Below are 25,739 nucleotides of genomic sequence, written 5' to 3' on the forward strand. Positions count from 1 at the left end.
TTTTATTTCTCATGCTTTGTTTTTCCAAATTTGTATTTTCTGTGCAACGTTTTTGAGATTTTTTATTTCACGTATTTCTGTGTTCATAACCCCCCTTTACTTCCCTCTAGGAAGAAAGACTCTCTCTAACAATTTGATTTTCCCCTTCACACTTGCGGATTGCTATCTCTGGATTTTTTCGAGAAAGGTTACGCTGAGGATACTGCATATGGAAAGCATGCAGCAAATTGTTGGCTGGAAGCAAACATTTAAAAAAAAGTTAATTTTTCAAAATTTGGAGAAATTAAAGAATTTTTCATTGGAAAAAAATGTATGTATATAAGTTTTATCATAAAAACTTGCCATTTAGTAATAAAAAAAACATATGCATCATTTTTTTTAAATTTGAAACATGAATTTAATTTAATGTTATATAAACGAAAAGAATGGACTTATGTGACAAACAAAATTACCAGACTTGACTGTTTGTCTGGCAAGAATTGGTCATTGCATCTTACACATAAAAATCTATAAATATGGATGCCATTTTCAAAAATATAAATATAATAACATTATCAACCAATACACATGCACCATTAAATGTAACATTTTTATTTTGGCATAACATTTTCAAGAGGGACATTTGTGATGTTATCAGCACAATAGTTAGATAAGATGATAATCTGGAAAATTATGATATGATTGAGGACACTGTACAAAAGACTGGAATGGACTAGTTTGGAAATGTTCCCCTCCACAGGAATACAACTAGTAGAAACTGTGTCTCTTTCTTTCATACTAATAATACATAGATCTGAAAAGTACAAATGATTTTATGATTTTTTTGTTATGTAAAAACATACTTAGTAATATACACTCTATGAAGTGTATTCTTAATACTAAAAAAATCAATACATTAAAGTTTTCATAGGCAACAATTGTAAAAATCCAACTTTGAATAAAAGCATGATAACAATTTTCTTATTATGACAACATTAAGTTAGAAATATAGTATTAAACTAATAAAAATAGTTGAGTATTCTAAGGAAAACTTGTGTGCTTGTCGTTTCCATAAATATAATTAGAAACAAAAGAATCTATGTCTGGTACGGAAACACCACGAAAAATCCCACAAATCAAAAATTAAAATATCAGATAACAGATGCACAATATCTTGCCCTTGAGAAAAATCTGTGTGAGTTTAGTGAAATTGTGAAGGAGTTGAGACTTGACAAAGTGTAACAACCACAAGTGCCATAACCCATGATGACAAAAGCTGCACCTTGTCAAATAACATATAACAGACCTATTCTGATAATTCATAATAAGTTCATAAGACCTCTTAAGTTAATAGAAACTTTGTCTTATCAGATTTATTTAAAGAATACTGAATACAGTAATGGGGTGTTTAAATGTAAGAATACAGTATACAAGTAATGTACACAGTAAAAATAAGTGAAAAATGACAAAAAATGTTAAGATACAGAAATGAAACCAAACCCTTCTTCATTCAAATTATTATGTTATGCATGAATGGAAATATCTTTTTTCTCCAAGCCTATACTGTAGATGAAGAAAACATGAAATAAGAGGAAAACTTTTCCTTCGAATTGATTGAAATTGTAAGACCACCTAATAATCATTTTTACATAAAAACTATAAAGACGAGTGAGCTCATTTATATATTTTAAAGCTTTTAAGCTGTTATACATAAAATTTTTAGAAGAATAATTATTTTACTTTTCAGGTAACAGTTAATTTTTTTACTTGAACATTTAAAAGAATTTTTTTTTACTTTACACTTAACATTTAAATTCTATTTTATTACTACTGGTAAATACTGCAATTTAATATTGTCTTTTTGTGACAGTACATATACAATATTAGGTCAATGTCAGAAAAATATAAACTTTTTTGTATGAGGCTGAGAAACTGGGATGGGTGAGGTTCTTCCTCAGTTTATGACATTGACCTAATACTGTTTTTATACTGTAACTTAAATTAATACATTGATAGCATTTTAATTTTAACAGAAATTTCAAACTTATTTTCATCCCTTAATGAACCCCTGATTGAGGAAAAAGTGAGCCATGATGAAATTAACTTTGCACAAAATATAGCTGTGTTACAATATTTAGGAAATAAACACAACTAGTTGCAGGATAAATGTAATTACATATTACTTACCTATTTTTATATTGGGTTTTTCTATATTATCTATTTGAGAATTCTGTGATGTGGCATTCTCATTTTTTGACAATACATGTACTTACATAATTTAATATTGGGGTTTTCTATATTTATTAGCAGGACCTCTAACATCGTCATCATAGCCATGTCCATTATATGGTGAGGGGTGCAGAGGGATAACAACCACTATTTCTATGACAATACCTGTACTTACATATATTCAAATGGAACTATTTTATTTAAATAGAGTATTAATACATAATATGTTTTGGAATGCTAGTCAGTAGTTACTAGGGGACACTTGCATGTCTAGGATTTTAACCAATCAGCAATGGGGTTTCCCAGTCACTGTCACATGTGCTTCTCGTTTACTAATTGTTAATTTTGAATTAACCAATCAGCACTTTATTAGTAGGGCTTTTGTTTTATGCACACAGGCTCAACTATTCCTGAAGCAACACTTGCTTGCAGCAGCCATTATCATTTTTCTGGGAAAATATTTTCAGAATTTTCTATATTATCTATTTGAGAATGCTGTGATGTGGCATTGTCATTTTGTGACAATACATGTTCTTACATAGTTTAAAATTGTTTTTTTTTATATGTATTAGCAGGACCTTAACATCATCATCATAGCCATGTCCATTATAAGGAGGGGGTGCAGAGGGGTAACCGCCACTATTTCTATGACAATACCTGTACTTACATATTTTAATATTGGGGTTTTCTATATTTATTAGCAGGACCTCTAACATCGTCATCATAGCCATGTCCATTATAAGGAGGGGGTGCGGAGGGGTAACCACCACTATTTCTGTGATCGGAATAACCTCCACTACTCTGTCTGTGATCTGGATAACGACTATTACGATGATCTGGATAATCTCCGCGATGTTCAGGAGAATAGTAACCTTGATTAGGCACACCACCACCACCACCACTACTATGATTTCTGCCACGATTCTGACCCACACTACAAAAATTAAGATATTCTAACTACAAAGCTTTCCCACAAAGACGGTGTCCATTTAATTCTACTTACTGGTTTATCTTTCAGTACCTTCTTTTCCTATAGTTAAATTTTTGGAAACATCAGTTCATAATAGAAACAATAATCAGAAATTGATTTCCTCTTTCTTATTTTTTTATTAGAAAAAAATCATCACAAAAGGCTGAAATTTTCCAGTAGTATCATTCAAATGGACATGTCTTAGGTTGTTTTTGATAAGCATTTATAATAATCAATACACTGCCATGCCAATACGGTTGCTTATTCTTTGTTTTACTTCAAATCTGTAATCAATTACTGCTTCACAGACCTTTTTCAAATATTAACTATATATTTAAAATTCATTTTAAAGCTTTTTAATGTTTCCTTCCTATTTATTTTCTTTAAAAATCAAAAATATCTAAATATCTGTACACAAAAATCATTTTTTTCAAATTTAAATAATATAATCTAATTAATATATAAACAAAATGGCTTTCAATAAGATATCCAAAAATCTTATTTACTATTGGTATGGCATTGTTTTGAAAATAACCTGCACTTATAATTCCATTCATTTACCATCTATGATGACAATCACAAACACATTAATCTCAACAGATCTTAAATTGTTTATTCAACCGTAACTGCTTGTTTCAGATGTAAAAATTTGTTTAAAGAACCAAAATAAATATATCTTTTCATCATTTCAGTAATCGATAAATAAAGATTGCAACACTTTTTTCAATTAAAGATAAAGAATTGCTGAATTTCCTACAGCATAATGAAAATATTGCCTATTTACTTTTCTTTAACAATGGGACCCTTCCTGTATTTATCATTTTAAAGCAAAGAAAGTGACTTCAAAGTGAGTATCTACGGTAAATCAGCTATGGTAAAGAACAAGAGATTCATTAATTTTGACAGGTGATGGTGTTCAGATTGATACAGTTGATAACATGTACATTATTACAGGGTTTTCAAAGCAACAATAAAACCTCTGTTGAGATAACAGTGTAAAAAAAATATCAAGCAATCTATTTCAATACACCACAACGAAGCAAATAAATATACTGAACACACAGATGACAAATATAGTTTTTGATGCATTAGTATTAATCAATGTCGATGATAATTCAAATAAATTACTTTAGACAAGAAAACTGCTCAGTCATCTGGAACATATATTTGTCTGAAAATATAACGGTGTTGGTGTTATATTTAATTCTATGCCTTATTTCCTCATTTTTTTCTTCAATATCTTGATATATCTTGTTCACGCATCGTTGTCAACATAATGGAATTTGATGTGACTGTCGTACAAGTGAGAGGTTTAGCTATCTTTAAAACCAGGTTCAATTCACCATTTTCTACATAAGAAAATGCCTGTACCAAGTCAGGAATGTGAGTTATCCATTTGTTTGAGATTTTGATATTGTCATTTGATTAGAGAATTTCTGTTTTGAATTTTCCTCAGAGTTCAGTATTTTTGTGATTTTACTTTTTAATATAAATAAAAACAAAACTTAAAAAGTTGCATTTAAGACTATCTTCAAAAAAGCAGTAGGTCCGGTAAGGACTCATTTTGGCCTCAAATTTCAGTTTCATCTGACGAAAGATTTTGACCACTTTTTAAACACTTAAGTGTCTATTTCACTTGATTCAATTAGTTAATGTGAAAGATTTTAAGTGATTTAGTCATGAAAAACGATCCGATTCGAGCTCAAATATGAAAAATCTACCAAATATGCTGAAAAATGTCACTTTACAGATGGTTTTTGTCAAAAATGAAAGTGGCCGCATCCGTGTTCATCCACAACCTTTATATATGTTATGCATTATCATAAAATACAACTTACATTTCAATATTAAAGATGAACTCGAATGAGGCCACTTTCGTTTTACACGGAAACCGTCTAAAATTTACCTAAAATGCTAGAATTTTGAAGATTTCAGTAATTTAGCATGACTTAATGGTGCTACAACCCGAAATATGTGCATTGTATTGTCAAAAACAGCCCATATTTATGTAGCAGAAGCATTCAACTGTCCAATAAATAACTAAAAGTTTACATTTTAACAATTTTGTAAAATTGTTATATTTTGGGGCCAAAAAGGGGTCTTACCGGACCTACTTCTTTGAATAATTTAAGCAAATAGTAAATCAAATAAAGTTCATGCAAAATATGAAACAAAAAAATTCCCAAAATGTCCATTCTAACTCAATGTAAAATTACATACCCTGTTAGTGGAATGTTGTCTGCTCCAGGTCCACCATATGCATCATAACCTTGACCTTGATATCTATCAATGTCACTGGAAAAATCAAGAAAAAGAATGAATCTTTGGAAGAGATCCCTGAATGAGTTGAGAAAAATTAGAATAGAGGACATGAAAATACATAGAATTTTATCTGTAGTACTATAGGATCAGTAAAATATACATGTTTATTGTCAGTTTGAATGACCAGAAACATAACACATAATTTTTTGCATAAAACATATAATTTCAAACAAAAGTTTATTGAGGAATCAACACCTTGTTAACAATTTCATATGTATATTTACATAATTAATATTTAACACAGTAAATATCTGTAAAACCTGCAGTATATTCTTAACATAAAACTCACGGATTATCAAATGTAGATTCCTCCTTATCTCTAGCCTTCATCATTTTTCTTGTTCTATGGAAACCTGTGTCATATGGTTCTTCTCTCTGGTATAGATTGACAGTCAAAAGGGCAAATATAATAGCTGGTATAAAGAAGGCTAGTCCCCAGCCTAATCCAAACCATATAGAATTCTGTAAAACAAACATAAAAATAGAAACTTGCATAAATGTTTCTAAAACAAAAATGTGTGAGTCTTTTGAAAGAAGATGTGGGTCAACAGCTAACACCATAATATTATAAGAAATTTCCATATTTCGAAATGTGAAACTTGAATATCATTCAGATTGATTTCTAAAATAGCAAGTGCATGACAAGTCCTGCAAATGAAGGTGTGATGGAGTTTTTTTAAAGCTGTTTTTAATGGGATTATCAAACAGATATCTGCACAAATTGTCTAATTCATGTTAAGTGTTATAAATCCTTAAAAGTTATTAAAATGAGTAATTAAAAGGTGCATGCAGAACTGAACTTCTTGTAAACGAATCTGTGAAAGTCGCTATGAATTTGTTATTTCTTTTGTCAGTTGAAACAATAAGTAATGCGACTTTATATATTACACACCAAAATAATAGTAACAATTTCACCACAAGTGGCAAAATAAAGTCATTGCTGAAAATTTGAAATAAAAATGTGTCCTTTTATCGACACAATGTACCACTGGCATTATCCTTTTCCTATTCAGGGCAGGATAGCAGCCCTTAAAACAAAATTGAACAAAAATTGTTTATCACCATCCTATATGGTGTTGCCTTGATACAAGAAAATAATGCTTCCACGAGGTAAAGTTCTTACATTCATTAATAGCAATGGTAAATATCAAAAGTTGTCATTGGTAAGCAGTGTATATTACTTAAATGTGAAAGGTACTTTTGGCTTTAAAGTAAATTTCCTGTCATTAGTATAACTTACCACAGGATCTAAAAATGTAACACAAAAAGCATCTGATAACTTCTGTACATTCTTATAGACTGGCTCACATTTTCCATATGATCTTATCTGTAAATGAATATGAAAAGTTATTTGCTAAACAAATAATAAGGCCTAAATATTTGAAAGTCCAAAACCTTATTCAAAAGGTAAAGCTGGTAATCAAAAAGGACAAAAGTCGATATACAAAGCATTTACTTTGTGAACTCAGTGAGATAAGATATATTAGCGCTATTTTACAAAATTGTCCTTTGATCTTACTGACTGATAATTTCCTTTCTCAGCAGAGTCAAGTGATATGAAAAATTATCGTTAGAAACTAAGGGGGCATGAGGGGTTGCTAATGAAATTAAAGGTAAAATAGTGATAAACAGATTATCATTGTTCATCTCAACTCGATTGCTTTTCTCACTTTCCCCTTACTGGCTCAAGTGAGAAAAACAATCTTGTTGAGATGATCAATGATAATGTATAAAACTTGCATTTGTATTATTACACAATCAATTTTTTGATTCCAATAATTGTAGTTAGTTTTCAGACAATATTAATTTACATCATTTGTGCATTTACTGGTCATAAAATCTGCTTCAGGACAATGAGCAAAGAAATGAATAACATTATTGGAATATTTCCCAAAACACTGCTAAAAACAATGACATAAATAATAAACATAACATATTTCTGTAAATTGTGTTGATTATGGATATTTCCTAAATTTTGTTATGATCTTTTTGTAATATAAATTTTTAATTTAATTAAATTCATATAAAGCTTATGTCTGCAAATATTTTTTCTCAGTTGAGTATAGTGAGAACATGATTTTGCCTAATATAAACAAACAGATCGTCTCTCTTCATTTGCCTCCAGGTTTCTCTGCTGTCTCTCATCATCAACCATGGTGAAAATATTTTTGACAAAAAATATCAAATTAATAAGAAAAAGGAATTTGTATTTTTATATAGTCATAAAAAAGTGTCCTTTATAGAATTTGTAATGGCAGTACAAATTAACATGCAGAACTAATTTTTAAATTGCATGACTTTTTTTTTTTAACTTACAAAGCATCTACTGCTTTATCAAATCCATTGCATTGTATAAATATAGACAACAAAATTTTTCAACATACATCTGTTTTGACTTTGTTCAGCTGGTCTGAGACTGTGCTCACAAGCTGTTGTGAAGTGGCCACTAAACTCTGTAAGATACAACAAAATTATATTTATCATACTCTAAAGAAATTCTACACAATATAAAAGAGCAGAAAAGGGATAATATAGTATTTTTAATGCTTCACTAAATATGATTTCATATTCTCTGTCTATAATAAACAATAGAAATATAGGAAATGAGAACATTATTCATTTATATCTTGAAGGGGATCCTAAATACATATTTCATCATCAAGATTTTAAAATCACTATATGACCTATTGACCCTTAAAAGATCAAGATCCCTAATGTGCCTCAAGGTGAGGAACTCAAAAGTTGTGTGTGAACAAAATATCCATGTGTAGCGGTATTGGACATATTTTAACAAGTGACTGAGCTTAACCGTTTGTATTGATTTGGAAAGAAGAGGACCATAGAAAAAATATGTAAAAACTATGGAGTTATTGAATGTATGCAAAGTATTAAATTTTCAAAGAACTTATTGTGTGAAAAAAGGGATTTTTTACAATGAGGAACTGCATCACAAAAGTATTTTTGGGGTGTGCTAACTTAAGGAATAATGAATCTCACATCGTAATCTTCAAATTTAATCACATATATGAATATGTCTTAGCTTCGAAACACACTTTTAAACATATCCAAGTTTTTGATACGGACTGAGCTGTAGAAGAAAATGTAACCTAATACCAGCTATGGGAAATCAATTACGCCTCATGTCCTATAAGATCAAAGGCATTGTTTCCAAATGACCCAATTCTATCATAAAAGAAAATACTCATAGAGGGTAATAAATCAAAAGTTGAAACATAGTGAAATTAATGGATGGCTAACATCAAGAAATGAGAATAACTTAAAACAACCCAAGTTGTTCAGGCAAATGAAATCATAGTATAAGAAGATTATCCATGTACTGATAACAACATCTATTTAACACTGCAATGATTAAACAAATTTGACCACTTTCAAAAATATGCACATAAATTTGCAAAATAATTCAGACAAAAATTGTACATTACAGATAAAAAAAAATCTTCTTTAAACATTTAACAATTTTTCATTTTTTTTTACCTTCTCCAATATTCCTGTTGATTCTCGGTTAAATGTATTCTGAGATGTGGTCAAGCTGTCTATTACATTCTGAACTTGTACCTGTTTGAAAAAACAAAAAAAAAATGAAAACTTCACCAAAACCAGTTTTTACCTATATAAAGTCATTAATGTTTGTGTGCATTTTAGTTTTGGCTTGCCTTACGTTAGTAAAGAATATAGAATTTTCAGATAAGTAGTTAGCACATTTATATGAAGTCTGTGTGAAAAGTGATCATGGTGGGCATAAAACTAAGAAAAAAAAAGAAAAAAAAACCACACTAGAACTCAATAGCTAACAAACCCATGTCTAATGCTTCCTGTTTGTGTAGATATGTAAGCTAAACGTTTTGCTAGGTAACCTATAGGTATAACTATTCAGATAATCAAAGCTTGTGAGTTCTGAAAAAGCAGTTGCTGTCTACTCAATGTTTTGGGACTTCTTGTTTTCCTTCCTGATGTAATGGAATTACTCCTGACTAAACTATATTAATCAAGTTCTATATGTATCATTCAAATTGAATTTGAATTGAAATGCAAAAACACTTAGGGATTATTATCAGGCAAATCAAATCATAGTATAAGAATATTATCCATGTTTTATTAAAGCAGTACTGATAACAACATCTATTCAACACTGTAAATATTTTTAGAACTTACATTTAGATTTGTCTGATTCCTCAAATTATCAAGAGCTCCTGTTAAATTTCCCTGCAAAAAAATATATACTGGTATAACAAACCATCACATATAGATTTTATCTTATATATTAAGACTTTTATATGCCGAATACTTAGTACAAGTACAAAACTCTGAATTTATTTCTTTTTCTTAATCTCAAATAATTGGCTGTTTAAATTTGTTTGCTGAGAAAACTGTTGACACAGTCAAACATCTTGACTTTTTGTAATTTTGAAAGTTTTATGCAAAAGTTGAAATTTAAAAAGCAACACTTTTATATAACTAGAGCCTTTAAAGAGCCTGTTTCGCTCACCTTGGTCTTTGTGAATATTAAACAAAGGAAGCAGATGGATTCATGAAAAAATAGTGTTTTGGTGATGGTGATGTGTTTGTACATCTTACTTTACTGAACATTCTTGCTGCTTACAATTATCTCTATCTATAATGAATTTGCCCCAGTAGTTTCAGTGGAAATTGTTAGTAAAAATTTATAAATTTTATGAAAATTGTTAAAAATTGACTATAAAGGACAATAACTCCTTAGGGGGTCAATTGACCATTTTGGTCATGTTGACTTATTTGTAAATCCTACTTTGCTTAACATTATTGCTGTTAACAGTTTATCTCTATCTATAATAATATTCAAGATAATAACCAAAAACAGCAAAATTTCCTTCAAATTACTAATTCAGGGGCAGCAACCCAACAACGGGTTGTCCGATTCATCTGAAAATTTCAGGACAGATAAATCTTGACATGATTAACAATTTCACCCCATGTCAGATTGCTCTAAATGCTTTGGTCTTTGAGTTATCAGCCAAAAACTGCATTTTACCCCTATGTTCTATTTTTAGACATGGCAACCAAGATGGCCGGGTCACCGGACACATTTTTTAAAACTAAATACCCCAAAGATGATTGTGGCCAAGTTTGGACTTATTTGGCCCAGTAGTTTCAGAGGAGAAGATTTTGTAAAAGATTACCAAGATTTAGGAAAAATGGTTAAAAATTGACTATAAAGGGCAATAACTCCTAAAGGGGTCAACTGACCATTTTGGTCATGTTGACTTATTTGTAAATCTTACTTTGCTGAACATTATTGCTGTTTACAGTTTATCTCTATCTATAATAATATTCAAGATAATAACCAAAAACAGTAAAATTTCCTTAAAATTACCAATTCAGGGGCAGCAACCCAACAACGGGTTGTCCGTTTCATCTGAATATTTCAGGGCAGATAGATCGTGACCTGATAAACAATTTTACCCCCTGTCAGATTTGATCTAAATGCTTTGGTTTTTGAGTTATAAGCCAAAAACTGCATTTTACCCCTATGTTCTATTTTTAGCTATGGCGGCCATCTTGGTTGGTTGGTCGGGTCACCGGGCACATCTTTTAAACTAGATACCCCAATGATGATTGTGGCCAAGTTTGGATTAATTTGGCCTAGTAGTTTCAGAGGAGAAGATTTTTGTAAAAGTTAACGATGCCGGACGCTGGACGACGCCAGACGCAAAGTGATGGGAAAAGCTCACTTGGCCCTTTGGGCCAGGTGAGCTAAAAACTAAGACTAATAACATTGACTTTAAATGTGGTTCAACAATAAACTGACCTAACTGACTTAATTTCAAAGTTTAAAATCTTAAAACCTACCTTAAATCTTAGTGATCAAATAGGAAAGGTCAAAGAAAGCTTGTTTAGCATATCTTTAAAGATAAATTTAAATCCTACAACATGTAATATGTATTACTCTTACCTTGGCTTGATTAATGAGTGGTATTTCATGTTCCTGAATCCTAAATAATGTTTCCCACTCATTCAAGAGCTGCTTCTGTAAAAAATAATATTAAACATGGTATAAATCTTTCCAAATAATGCCATTATCAGTGTTTGTTCAACCATAGCACATTTACAAAGGTTCATATCTCATTATCTCTCAGCAAACCCATATACAATTATCTCTTAAACTCTGCAATATGACATACCCATGTCATTATTTTTTGTTTAAATTTGTCTCATTAGTTAATTTATAGCAAAATATTCTAACTCTCTTTAAAACTAAAAACAAATAGCTAACAAGAATGTGTCCAAAGTACACGGATGCCCCACTGGCACTATCATTTTCCATGTTCCATGGACCGTGAAATTGGGTCAAAAGTCTAATTTGGCTTTAAAATTAGAAAGATCATATCATAAGCAGCAAGTGTACTAAGTTTCAAGTTGATCAAAAACTACCTTGACCAAAAACTTTAACCTGCGGACGAACGAACGAATGGACGGACGAACGAACGGAGCCACAGACCAGAAAACATAATGCCCCTCTACTATCGTAGGTGGGGCATAAAAATAACAACTTTCAATGACCAGGAAAAGACAATTTTCACTCAATCCTCAAAAACCAGTAACCATGAAAATAAATCAATCCCTTTAAACATGTTAAATAAAAAACTTACAGCAGTTACAGTGTCACCTGCATCACGTATCTCATGAGCTGTTCTATTCAAGTCATCCATTATTGAATTCAAATTGGGAACACTATCTTTGTTTAACTGAAGTATAAAAACAATATTATATACATAATTTTTATGGTTTAACTTTTTCTTAAAGCTGACTATTAATGAGTATGAAAAACTAAATAAAAAAACTATAAAATCAAACTTTTCTTAAATTATATCTTTTCAGATTCCCCCAAGGGTGACTGGGGAAACGAAATATGGTCACTTGGTTTTCTCCCCACCAGCAGTAAAACGCTTGCCAAAGTGGGGCGTCCGTTTGGCTGTGCGGGGTGTATCAAGTTTGCAGCCACGTCTAGTTAGAATGGGGACCTTAAATGCCTCAGGTAAAGAGAGTGTCATGCTCTTTGCAAGTTAAAAACCCTTGCAACAACTCTTTGAGGGGTCCGTAGGTGGCCCGTTGCAAGGCAATATTTCTGTCCTTATCCAATATGCCATCCTTTTCCTGTGGCAGTTCAAATTTTCCCAACCATCATCCTGGATGGCCTCTATTGTTACAAAATCTACCTATTGTACTTATTGTTAACTTGTTCTCGTCCTGAACATGCATGAAATATTTTACACTGGACGTTAAGCAACCAACAATCAATCAAACAATATTTTCAGATTAGTTTTATTTCTTTGGATTCTGATCAGTTCATATAAAATGTCTGCTCCTCTTCTTGAAGTGTGCCCTATTTCATTACTGATTGAAGCCAATAAAATCTTTTGCTTAATCTTTGATTAATTATTAAAATATACAAATTAGAAACTGTTGTAATGATTTCAAGATGTTGTATATATATCTTTTTAAACTAAAAGCAATTATACTTACAACATCATCATATTGTGTAAAGCTAATATTAGTTATTCCTGATCCTGCAAAATCGTTTAACTGTGTCTTCAAATCATCTGGAATGATTGTGATATTACCTAAACTAGCTTTGCTGCCTTCCTCAACAATTTTGTCAATTTCTGAAGTGATTTTCTGAAAAAAATGAAAAAATTATCAAGACAAATATGTTTTTCATTAAAGTATACTATAAGTACATTGCATTTATCTAATAAATAATTGAATAATAACATTAGATGTATGTTTCATTTTAATACGTTATTCTGATTGGCTAACTGCACATCACATGTTATTCCTTAAGCAATTGCATTACACAAAAAAACTTATCATTCACGATAACACATGGTCCACAATAAAGTTCACAGGTAAATTAATTAAAAAATTGATAAAATTCGTGTTTTCATGATCATAGCAAAAAAATGAAATTATAAGTATTGAATGCTTCTTTTTGTTGTAAAAGCGTTGGCCGTGCGTACATTTTTAGAATGAAGCACTTCCGCGCTTCAAACAAAATGTACTTCGGTCAACGCTTTTACACCCCAATGAAGTTTAAAAAAGAAGCATTCAATTCTTAAATAAATGTTTTTTGTAAAATATCTGTAAAGATGTTTTAATATTAGAAAGTTGATATATGTGATAATGCAAACATCAAATACTACATCAAGTTTGTAATAAAACATAAGATATACACTCAAATTAACTTATTAAAGATGGTAATTCATTTCACACTCACTGTCATGTTTAGAATTTCATCCAGTGAAAATAAATTTTCCAAATGGAATGCATTGTATACTCCCATATTTTTCTTGCAGTTTCTGAAATAAAATTAAAAATATATATCACTTAATGTTTTGCCGAGCACAGCCTGATAAGACCGCAGAACCCTGAACAGTTGGGGCAAGTTTATACACAATACTCAAGCATATCACAAAAAAACCTTCATTAAGTTTTCAACATATCCTCTTTTTTCAGTGTTTGTTTTGTCTTTAATCTTTATTAATAGAAAATTTTACACGGTGTAGAAGATAATCAATATGGAGTATCAATTCATGTGAATTAACTCATGAAAATAAATCACTATGCGCACATAATAAAACCAAAATCAAAATCTATGAAAATAATGTCAAAATCAAATGAAGCCTCTCAGACAGACACGTACATCTCACAATTGTTCAATACACAAAAAATAGTTGAACTACTGATTTTAAAAAGATTTATGAGAAAGGAACATAATCAAAATAACGGTGTAATTTTATATTTTCTTAAATGAACCATAAAAATGATTTTAAGTCTCATACAGACAGACATACACCTAAAAATCATTCCTAAAATAAATATAGTTGCCTTTAGGCTTAAATAGTATCTGGCAACAAAACTAACCATGAAAAGTTAAAATTATATGATTATAATGAATGAACCATAAAAATGAGGTTAAGGTCAGAGGAAACAATACGGATAGACATGTAAACCTTACATTTATTGAATATACCAAATTTAATTAACCTTTTGCTTATGCTATTGATATCAGAGTTAGACTTGACCATGAAAACCTAAGCATAATCACAGGTCAATGAAAGGTTGTGTAAACCGTCTGAAATATTTAAAATTATCTTCCAAGTAATTAATGCTGGGATCGTGTTTGTGGTTCAACTGTCATCTCAAATATTCACAGCACAATATATATCCAAAATAAAAGTGTCACTATGACTTACATTTTACCAGGAATGATTCAAAATTCATTAAATTAAGCTTGTCCCTAACCCAGAAACAGCTACCTTTTTTAATGCTATATAAGAAATATGATTATAACTTACCCCAAAATACTTCCAACAGTTATCTTGCCTCCAGATTTTCCTTTAGGATCAATAAATTCAGATATATTATATCCCAGAGATTCACTGACCACAAACTCAAATCTCTACAAAAGACCAAACAATCATTTCCTTTTTTAATATGAACTAATTAAAATTTTCATAAAAATAAACATTGTATTTATATTTTTTTTTAAATGTTTTATAATGCAATTTTTTTGTATGATGATTTTTAACTGGGGAACAGTTTTGTCATGCCCTATAGGTTGCACTTTGTAAATACAGCTGTTTCTCAAAACACGCCTCTTTTGGGGAGTAATTGAATATTCATAGAAAATTCATTTTGTTTACATACTGGTTCCCAGTTATGCTCTCTGTGTTCCATATCGCAGAGACAGAACTTGGGAATGTTACCAGTAAATAAACACATGCATATTGTTTACATTGAAATCTGTGGTAACCTTTCATTCGAGGTAGGGGTAGTTAAGAAAATTAGTGTAAGTTTAAACTCTGAGAAGTTCAGGGCATATAAACGTTGAAAATATGCCGCACAGCCCTATATTTTGACTTTTGAAAAAAATTGTGGTGCATATGAACTTTCAATTCTAGGATAAGATTTTTTTCAAAACTTCATAGTAAAAGTGGTACAGTTTCAGCCGTAAAAGGAGTTCCTATGGGAAATTGCATTGTCAATATTTACAGAAATGCAACCTTAAACAATTTTCTGTCGATAACAACAAGTTGACATTTTTATGACACTGGTGTACTATTGTTGTTACTGTATACTGCAGCTAAAAAAAAATGATTATGTCAATGAGATACAGATGATACTCGCTTGCATATCATTTATAGTTATAAAGGGACATAACTGACAAATGGTAAAAGTAACGCAACCCAAATTTGTACTTGATCTGAGTTTCGTAGTAATAAGTAGTGTGCATAAGTTTCATAACATTTGGTTGAAGCAAACATAAGTTAGAGAACAGAAACCAAAAATTCAGCAATTCTTCCATTTGAAAAGGAACATAACTGGAAAACAGTAAAAGCTATGCCACCAAAATTCAAACTTTATCTGTCTTTTGGGGTAATAAATAAGCAATGCATATAGGTTTTATATCATTTAGGTGAGGTCAAACTAATGTTAGAGAACAGAAACCAATTTTGGGACATACTGACAAGAGTAAATCTTAATGCCCCCTCCGCTGCATCTGGGGTAAAAAAATCTATTGTTCCACCCTTAATGAGTCCCAGATTGTATAGAAAAGTGATAGGAAATATTAACTTTGTGCAAAATATTTACTTTGTTACTATATTTAGAAAATAAACATAGCAGTAAGTGTTCTGGATGCAGTTTTTGTTGTAATTAAAAGTTGATGCTTAAAGTAAATCATATCATAGTTCCTTTTATTAAATTAACATGTTTATTACATCATCAAGGGACTAAGTTATGTGAAGCAAAATAAATTTCCATATTAGTCCTTACCTCTATATTTTCAACTCCATCATTGAGGTATCGACAACCATTGGTATACAGTAACCCAAATGGTATAAACATAAGGATAACTACGAACATTATCAAGCTTCCAATCAAATAGGAACATAGCACGCCACTGTAATTAAAGAAAAAATATATATATTTTCTCGCAAATAAATTGTCTTTTTTTTCTTATAATTTATTCTACATTCTAATATGACGTGCTTCTTTCGCTTTGTAAACAAGTTAAACAACATCGTGATAAAATTCTCCATATATCTATACTTAGCGCAGACTCAGAGATATACATAATAAAGTGGTCACTGAACCATGGAAATGAGTTCAAGGACATTGGATATGTGACTGACGGAAACTTCGCAACATGAGGCATCTATATACAAAGTATGCAGCATCCAGGTCTTTCACCTATAAACCTTTTAAGAAGTTAGCTAACACCGCCGCCGTAGCAGCCGCCGCTGCCGCCGCCGGATCACTATCCCCATGTCGAGCTTTCTGCAACAAAAGTTGCAGGCTCGACAAAAAATCAGTTAAATCAGTTTTACATAAAGGACGAAAGTGTAGAAGAAAGACTATGTATATTTTGGAACAAGAGTGCACACACTGAAATGTCTCGCCTTTTTTACTAATCATTGATATTATGTTGATAGTCCTAAATATAAAGCTTTATTAAAACTGTCACATAAACTTAACATAAACCAACTTGCAAGAAAACTAAACATTGACCAATGAACCATATGAAAATGAGGTCAAGGTAAGATGAATAATGCCAGGCAGACATGTACAGCTAGCAATTCTTTCATACAACAAACATAGTTGACCTATTGCTTAAAGGTTAAGAAAAACAGACCAAAACTCAACAACTTAACTATGTCCACTGAACCATGAGAATGAGGTCAAGGTCAGATGACACCTGTCAGTTGGACATGTACACTTTACAGTTCTTCCATACACCAAATATACAAGACCTATTGCTTATAGTATCTGAGATATGGACTTGACCACCAAAACTTAACCTTGTTCACTGATCCATGAAACGAGGTCGAGGTCAAGTGAAAACTGTCTGACAGACATGAGGACCTTGCAAGGTACGCACATACCAAATATAGTTATCCTATTGCTTATAATAAGAGAGAATTTAACATATCAAAAAATCTTCAATTTTTTTTCAAGTACCGTAGTCACTGAACCATGAAAATGAGGTCATGGTCATTCGACATGTGACTGACGGAAACTTTGTAACATGAGGCATCTATATACAAAGTATGAAGCTTCCAGGTATTCCACTTTCTAATATATAAAGCTTTTACAACTAAAGTCGCAGGCTCGACAAAAATCAAGAAACTGAAACTGAGTTCCATTTTATGTTTGATTGCCAATTGTATATTGAATGTTGAATTAAATTTTTTAGTAAACTTTTAATTGAGGAAAACTTCACAGACTTGAATCATGCTGACAAACTGAACTTTTTAATGACTTTCCACATAAGAAAATTAGCAAAATATATAGTTTGTGCATTTCATATAAGTCGCCAGTTGCTGTATAACACTTAAAATTTTTGCATATTTAAAGCTTAAATTTTGGTTTACAAATATTTTAATGTTTATATATTTTTGGAAATTTACTTACATCAACAAAACTAAGATTTGATAGTGTATTACTATTTATCATCTATTATATGTTTATAATTTGTACATATTTACACATGTCACTATAATAAAAAATTTACTTACTTACTAAAGGTAAAACACTAGTGTCATTGAGTCAGAAATCAAAGTCAAATAGTTCTTCTAGCTTCTGCATTGTTTTGTTCAAAACTTCGTTAAGAACCTTTGTTTGATAACAACTTCATTTAGTCCAATTTAGGTAACTTTTTTAGAAAAACATTCCAATACATTATTATAATTATTCCATAAATTGTAAGATTGAGTCAGATCAAAACAAGGGTATTTGAGTTAATTTACTTACCAACAAAGCATATTACTTCCTGCTCCTTTGTTACAGCATCTGGCATCTCGCCCAGGCCTTTCTCCACAAATACCAAACAGGAGACCAAACAGGTAAAACACAACCACCAACAAAGTCAGGCAAGGCACACCTATGAAAGCATACCATCTGAAAACACAAATAAAATCTATTAATTTTACGTCTTTACATTTTTATTGTTTTATTCTTTTTGTTTTAAAATAAGCTCAGCTATTTATATGTGCTCAATGGATGAAGATATCATTTGTACAGATTTTTGTTTTAAATTTCAATAAGAATGGAAATAGGGAATGTGTCAAAGACAAAATTAAAACAACCAAAGAGCATAAAAAGCCCATGGCCACCACTGAGCCTGTATGTATCAGCATAATATATAAGTATTCATGAAACAGTAAGACAATCAGTGATGAAACTGAAACCACTTCACACAGAAAAGCATACTAAAATGAAGCCATATGAAAAATTTGCAAGGCAGTAAAAGTGATGCCACCAAAATTCAAACTTGATCTGTATTTTGTGGTAAAAAGCATTGTGTGCAAGTTTCATAACACTTGATTGAGATAAACTTAAGTGACGCCACTCAAATTTAAACTTAACTTGTATTTTCTGGTAATAAGCATTGAGTATAAGTGTCAAAACATTTGGTTGAGGCAAATTTAAGTTAGAGAGAGGAAACCAACTTTTGGATGTATGAGCAGATGTACGGACATTCAGATGGACAGGGGTAAAACTAAATGCCTTCTCCATGGGGGCATAAAAATGTCAACTTCAGATATTTCTGTTTGGAAATAGTTTTGCTAGACCATTAGGAAACATTTTAAGTGCAGATGATAGTTCATTAATTAAATGAACAATCTAAATATAAATACTTAAATGAGTACTGTAATTTTAAACAGGGTTACCAGTGTGCAGTTTGAAAATGACTTTGAAGAGATGAAATGAAGGGATTTATATCATACTTACACATAATCACCATATTGCTTTATAGATTCATTTGCATCATTAAGTCCATCTGTCAAGTTCAAATTTTTTGTCTGAAAATATAATAACCATGAATCACAGACAGCCACATTTTATTATATACTAAAAGTGAAACGAGGAGTTATAATTTTAAGACTGATCATATAAGAGAAAATTCTACAATGTGAACTGTTAATCATAATTGAATAATCTTAAATCCTGCATTTTGTCCTTGGTGGATAGTTTTACCGAGCATTTCTAGTTCATAAGAAGTGGTGACATATCGTTGGATTTCAGTAGATTTTAGAAATCATGCTATAACTCTTACTATGTTATTCAAGGTATCTTTTATGCTTGGAATTTCCTTCAATATATCATCTCTGGTTTGATTTGTCTTTTTTTCAGCCTCTGAAGAAAAAAGGAATATTATTGAAATTGTTAAAGTCATAAGAAACCTTAAATCAAAAAAAAATAATTCATGTTTTTTATAACTCAATGGATAGTTTTCATTATAAAACTTTATGAACATATAATTTTTTCTGAAGAAAATTCTTTAATTTGTTCATATTTAGAAGAAGTTTACTTTATTTTAACTGCTTCCTTCCAGGAAGCAATTCCCTGACATATTTTCCGTATGCAAAGTGACCTCAGTGTGACTTATCTCGTAAAAATTTGGTGATCGCAATGCAATACGCATGGATGTCCTTAAAATAAACTATTATCTGATTGTACATGTTAAACACATGCTCAATATCCATGCTTTTTTGTTGTTTGTTGACAAACAGGTGACAATCGTTAAACTTCCGCTTCAAAACACGAACTTTAATTACCTGCCATATTTTTACAACAACACTGACTGATTGAAAAAAAAATTGACAATTTCATTGTATATGAAATTTATGCGAAAAAAATGATAAAATCGTGCACAGAAGACTAAGTTTATGATGTTTGTATGCATTGGTTCAAGAATTGGAATAACATTACTTTTCACCAGTCACTCGTTTATTATGACTTTAATTAAATAAAATTTTAATGAACGTGTAGACAGTCATTTTCAAGTTGAAGTACTGTAGAACAGTAAACTTACATAAAAATAAGTTCTACCATGCTGAATAACTAAATCTTTAAAAAGTGCACCCTCAGTTATACTATTATCAATTTAGAGAATAGGCCAATTCCCGTAATTGACCCTGTAATAAGAGATCCCTTTTTAGTTGTCTCCCTTATGAGGGACATTAATTTTTATTTACAATGGAGAGCTAGCAGAAAGAGCAAATTTACCTGTGTGTAATGTGAGTAATCTTTAAGGGTTTCAAATTTTTTAATTACATAAAGTTTTTGTTAAGCTAAATACTTTTGACATCAGAAATTATAGTTTATGAAAAATTAGTTAAACTGCCGATACATCACTTTCAATTCATCATACTTTCCATTAGCAAAAGCCAATTTTGTCCGGTATGGAACCAGTCTATGATTGACAAAGTAATTTGTTTAAAAAGTGTGTAATAACAGAATCAAATCAGTAATTGGCAAATGGACTATTGAAAAGAACAAATTTTCCATAAAGGAGGAGGAATGATAAGGCCACTTAAGCAGCCTTACAGTTTAAAAATCAGTATGGTATTTTCAAATCTACCAAATTACATCCTTTAGATGTCCATATTATAAGTCATATTATCAGACTGTATTTAATTTTTTTTTACTTTGTCTTTCATGTTTGTATATGAGTTTCAAGCTTATTGCATTTAATGCAAAATTGTTCTAATACCCACACAATTATCATTATTTTAAAAGGCTGTATAGATTTACCAGGTTTTTTTTCTAACTCAGGGGCCAAAAAATATTATACCTCCTCATCTGAAGATTACTTTTTCAGTTGGTACTTTCTAACATTTACATAATATGCAGAAATAGGCATTAAATGAGATTAATTAAAAAATACTGATGCAATAAAATAATTGTTCAGTCATAAATAATGAAAATGCACAGCAGATAAACAATTGCTCTGGTGAATTCAAGACAAAGTTGAGATATTTCCTTTTTGGAATGTAAAAAAAAACCCAATAAAACAACATGTTGCTGAATAATTTGCAGAATAAAAAAGAAACAGTTTGAAATTGGAATTTTAAACATGTATGAAGTCTTAATTTAATCAATCAATATCTTATTATCTAAAGGTTCTTCGATTGTATTTTGTTAAGTTTTGTCAGATCTTAAAATTCAACAAAATATCATGGAAATAATGCAGTTTAATCTCTGTAACCTATCTGTTATTATTGACAGTTGATGCACCCAATAAACTAGTTCAAATAATATAGCATTTTGTGTCATATCCATTCTAAATACAAACCAGTTATAGTTCCTAACAACTCTGTCTGAATTTTATTCTTTATACCATTAAATTCTTTCCTTGCCTGAAAAACAAAAATGTAGCTTTGATCACTTACAGATAAATATTTGTTTTCTGAATAATGACAAAAACTGCCTGTTTATATAAACATTATATACATAACACATAGCTGAGAGGGTGATATAGCGGATTGTTACATCGAGAAAACATTGTCAACCGTGGCAAAGCAAAATGAATTTCCATGGCAATGAGATGTGCTAATGCTTATGCATTGACATAACAAATAACATAGACCTAAAACTAGTGGTACCACTTAATCTGACCTAAACACAAACTTATATATGTAAAGCAAGAAAATTTCAATAGACACTGACTGAGGGCATGGGGGTTGAATAATTTTCCTTAACATTTGATGTGCCAATGCTAATACATCTATATGTACCAAATATCATTGACCTACCACAAGTGGTTCCTTTTAATTGAACCAAATCACAAACTAATACATGCAAAGTAAGAAAAATTTTCAAAGTAAATAGACCATGACTGAGCTGGCTGGCCAAATTTTCTTCAAGGAAATGAGATGTGTGAATGCTAGAAACAACTGCATACCATATATCATTGACCTACTAATAGTGGTTCCCTATAAACTGACATAATCACAAACTTATACATTGTTGATGCCACTGCAGATGCCCCAATTTGGATAATCTTTTGACTGAAACAAGCTAACCAGTAGTTCATTTGATGCATGTATAAAAGTCTTATTTACATGACTTTACACATGAACTTTTATACGCAACAATAAGTTGAAGTTAAACCATGGGCATTGTACAGCTTGTATTTCATCATTTCTGGTAAAGTTTTTGTCTTGATTATCCAATACAACCACATCTACTTCCGATTTTGTAATAACTTCAAATTTAGGATCCAAAAATCTTCTTGATATTGTCGAATTGACAAAGTCTGAAATTGTTCAATGTTTCATTTTCAGAATTACAATGGAAAAGATTTTATTCCAGATAGCTGGGAAAATGTGCTAAAGGTTGAAAATTTTCACAAATAACAATATATGAATGGGGTGGTTTCTAAACGACAGCAAGACATCTGTACCTTAATTTGTATGTTGAGATTCCCCTCCTCCTTTTTTTGAGAATTAGCTAATGCTCCAAAACAAATAATAAGAGAATCGTACATACAAATTAACAGCCACAATAACACTTTCTCATTTGCACAAAATCTTCTCAATTAATAGAGAACAATTGAATTAGCATTCATACCTCATAAAAACACAACACAACAAGAATGTGTACCTAATACACTAATTCCCCATTCGAACTTATATTTTCTATGTTCATTGGACCGTGAAAATGGGGTCAAAACTCTAATATGGCATTCAAATTAGAAAGATCATATCATAGGAAACATGTGTACTAAGTTTCAAGTTGATTGGACTTCAACTTCATCAAAAACTACCTCGACCAAAAAGTTGACTTGAAGCAGGACAGACGGACGAACGGACGAATGAACGAACGGGCGCACAGACCAGAATACATAATGCCCATAAATGGGGCAGAAAAACATTTACTCATGAGGTAATTCAACAAATTAAAGTTTGGTTTACAAAGAACTTACCTCACCAGCCTTCTTAGAAATATCTGTTACAGCTTGTACTATAACACCAATATTTCCTAAATCATCCAGCTAAAAAAAAATAATATTGTATTACAGTGTTTTAAAAAATTATCAAATCTTGACTATAAAAGAACCATGACTGAGAGTAGCAAGCAAGCTAACCAAAGATATTACCTTTACCTACACACTCAATGCAATTGGCTGTAAGACACCTGAAGAAATTGCTTATAATAACAATGTCTTGTATGTGGACTCATGACATTGTTTCGTGACTATTTAATTTGGCGATTTTCAAATCTACTTGATAAAGTTTAATAAGAAATTTCCAAGTTTACCATATTTGTGACAATTTATATTCGCATTTATTTTCTACTCATGAAATTCGCAAAAATAAATCTCAGGCGAAAATAGTTGGTTTACAGTAGTTCTGCTTGAATAAAAACATACAAAATTGGTTTAAAATTGTTAAACATAATGTGCTTATATCTGACTGTAAGGAATGGGACTTTGCTCATTGTTGAAGGCTGTACAGTGACCTATAGTTGTTTAAGTCCATGTGATTTGGACTCGTGGAAATTTGTTTCATTAGCAATCATACTACATCTCCTTATTTTATGTGCATGGAAAAATTACCAAAAAAATGTACATTATTAATATGATGTACAATTTTTAAATAAAAATTACCTGTGAGAAATCTGTTGCCAAATTAAGACCACTTGTGTTAGCACATTTAGGGACACCATTGCAAATCGCTGTGATATTATCTTTCACATCAGTCAGTTTCTGTGTAGTTTTTATTCCTAAATCCTTCAGGGCTGTCACTTCTTTAGTGACAACAGTAAGACTTTCAGCCGATATGTTAGCATCTAAAAATATATTTGAAATATTAACTGTAGTTTCATTTGTATTTCATGGGTTCCAATTTCATAATTTGTGGCAGAACTGTATTTTCATTTGCAAAAGTCTGTATCAAGCATATAGAACAGTTTTTGATCATTAAAAATATAAATTCTTGATTTAGCTGTAACCCCTATTAAAAAATAGTTTCCAATGCATAATAATTAAACTACAGTAATAGCAAAGGCATTTATTTCTACATTTATAGAATATTTCTCATATAACATTGTGCTTAACTATTCGAATGAAACATTTTTTTAGAGTCAATAAAGACACTGGGCTTATATAATATCTATAGCTTATAATTTCCAATTAAAGTAATTGTCTGTTACATTAAACAATTTTGTAAATTTAGTTAACAATCATAATTCAGAAATGGTCAAAACACTGATTACACCATTATCATTAATTAAATCCTGTTGTATTTACATTAGCAGACTGGCTATCATGGTAACACCTCAGCAAGGGGTTTACTAACTGAAGTCTGTGCTCAATCTTCTAGCATATTATGGTTTAAACTGGACCCCTGTTGTGTTAACTTATCGCTACACTGACAACAGGTATGGCCTAAATCCCGTGGTCAGAATTCTGACCACGGGATTTAATAATTCAACGAGACTAGTACATCATGGGCTATGTTTAATTATCATATTTTACTGATAGCAAATCAAAGAAAAATTAGCACATTTATTACCCTACTGAGTTCTTAAGGGAATAAAAGATGCCGTCTCAGTTTGTCAAGAACATGTCATTTATCTGCGCTACTACCACGGGGTAAATTAACAGATTCTTGTTTATTTTGCGGCATCGCAGTATTAACATTTGAGGTCAATTTCCTATCACTTTAATTGGCCAATTTTATTAGCGAATCGTTGAATTTGTAAGACTCATCCAATTAATGCCAATGTGACAATAGCTCCAACCTGTTCCTTCCGTGCGAAGCTATAGATAGAACGGCGGACCAGTTTAATTATGGTTTGTAATGATTAGTGACTCACTTTAAGTGCATTATTTTTTGCCATGCAGTAGGTTTCCACATCCAAAAATATAGACTGGCTATATTGATATGACGAAAATAACAGATATTGACCTAACCATAACAAAAGCCCAGCTTTCACGATATTTAGTCCACAAGTTCGAAGATCAATTTTTTTTGAAAAAATTATTTGGATTCTGTTGGCTTGTAGAGAAGAATTTTACAAGTCTGAAACCAATTTTACAGATCTATGCCATAGGACTTGTGGTTAAGCATTAAGACATGCACAGGTCAACTTACTTTCTCCTAAACTCTCTACCTGGTTCAAAAGTTCTGTTGCATTAATGGAATTCTGTATATCTTCTACAGTTTGCTCCGATGCACCTGATAAAGAGTTTAAAAATATTTATATATCAAAATAGTTTAACTTTTTCCAATAAAAAACTAAAACTTATCTTTACATTTATTGCTATTGCACCTTAGTCTGTAACTTCTGAATAGTATTTATACTTTTGTTTTATAGTTGGCTTTTTATTTGATAAATAAAACTACTAAATAGCAGTTTACTATAAATAGGATTAAAGGATGTTCAGTGG

General features: G+C 30.9%; 1 protein-coding gene across 3 annotated transcripts in view; it reads right to left on the reverse strand.

Annotated features, from left to right (window-relative positions):
- LOC139489711 (prominin-1-A-like) overlaps positions 1–25,739 on the reverse strand; it is a 52,388-nt gene continuing 26,649 nt past the window's right edge. Inside the window, exons 6-26 of one of the 3 annotated variants that reach the window (XM_071276442.1) lie at positions 25,444–25,527; positions 23,955–24,136; positions 23,271–23,339; positions 21,639–21,702; positions 19,617–19,696; positions 19,292–19,362; positions 18,311–18,457; positions 16,334–16,460; positions 14,854–14,957; positions 13,773–13,854; positions 13,022–13,174; positions 12,148–12,243; positions 11,451–11,525; positions 9,674–9,724; positions 8,996–9,076; positions 7,885–7,953; positions 6,741–6,827; positions 5,790–5,962; positions 5,399–5,473; positions 2,876–3,142; positions 1–793 (exon numbers count right to left, since the gene is read on the reverse strand). In XM_071276442.1, the coding sequence (XP_071132543.1) occupies positions 2,881–3,142; positions 5,399–5,473; positions 5,790–5,962; positions 6,741–6,827; positions 7,885–7,953; positions 8,996–9,076; positions 9,674–9,724; positions 11,451–11,525; positions 12,148–12,243; positions 13,022–13,174; positions 13,773–13,854; positions 14,854–14,957; positions 16,334–16,460; positions 18,311–18,457; positions 19,292–19,362; positions 19,617–19,696; positions 21,639–21,702; positions 23,271–23,339; positions 23,955–24,136; positions 25,444–25,527 (2,132 nt within the window). In that variant the 3' untranslated portion in view covers positions 1–793; positions 2,876–2,880. Of the gene's footprint in view, positions 794–2,280; positions 2,374–2,736; positions 3,143–5,398; positions 5,474–5,789; positions 5,963–6,740; positions 6,828–7,884; positions 7,954–8,995; positions 9,077–9,673; positions 9,725–11,450; positions 11,526–12,147; positions 12,244–13,021; positions 13,175–13,772; positions 13,855–14,853; positions 14,958–16,333; positions 16,461–18,310; positions 18,458–19,291; positions 19,363–19,616; positions 19,697–21,638; positions 21,703–23,270; positions 23,340–23,954; positions 24,137–25,443; positions 25,528–25,739 lie in introns of those variants that run through there. The other 2 variants (XR_011656226.1, XM_071276443.1) reach the window with 2 other exon arrangements.

This window comes from Mytilus edulis, chromosome 9 (genome assembly GCF_963676685.1).
Source record: "Mytilus edulis chromosome 9, xbMytEdul2.2, whole genome shotgun sequence".
In the NCBI taxonomy this organism is placed as follows: Eukaryota; Metazoa; Mollusca; class Bivalvia; order Mytilida; family Mytilidae; genus Mytilus; species Mytilus edulis.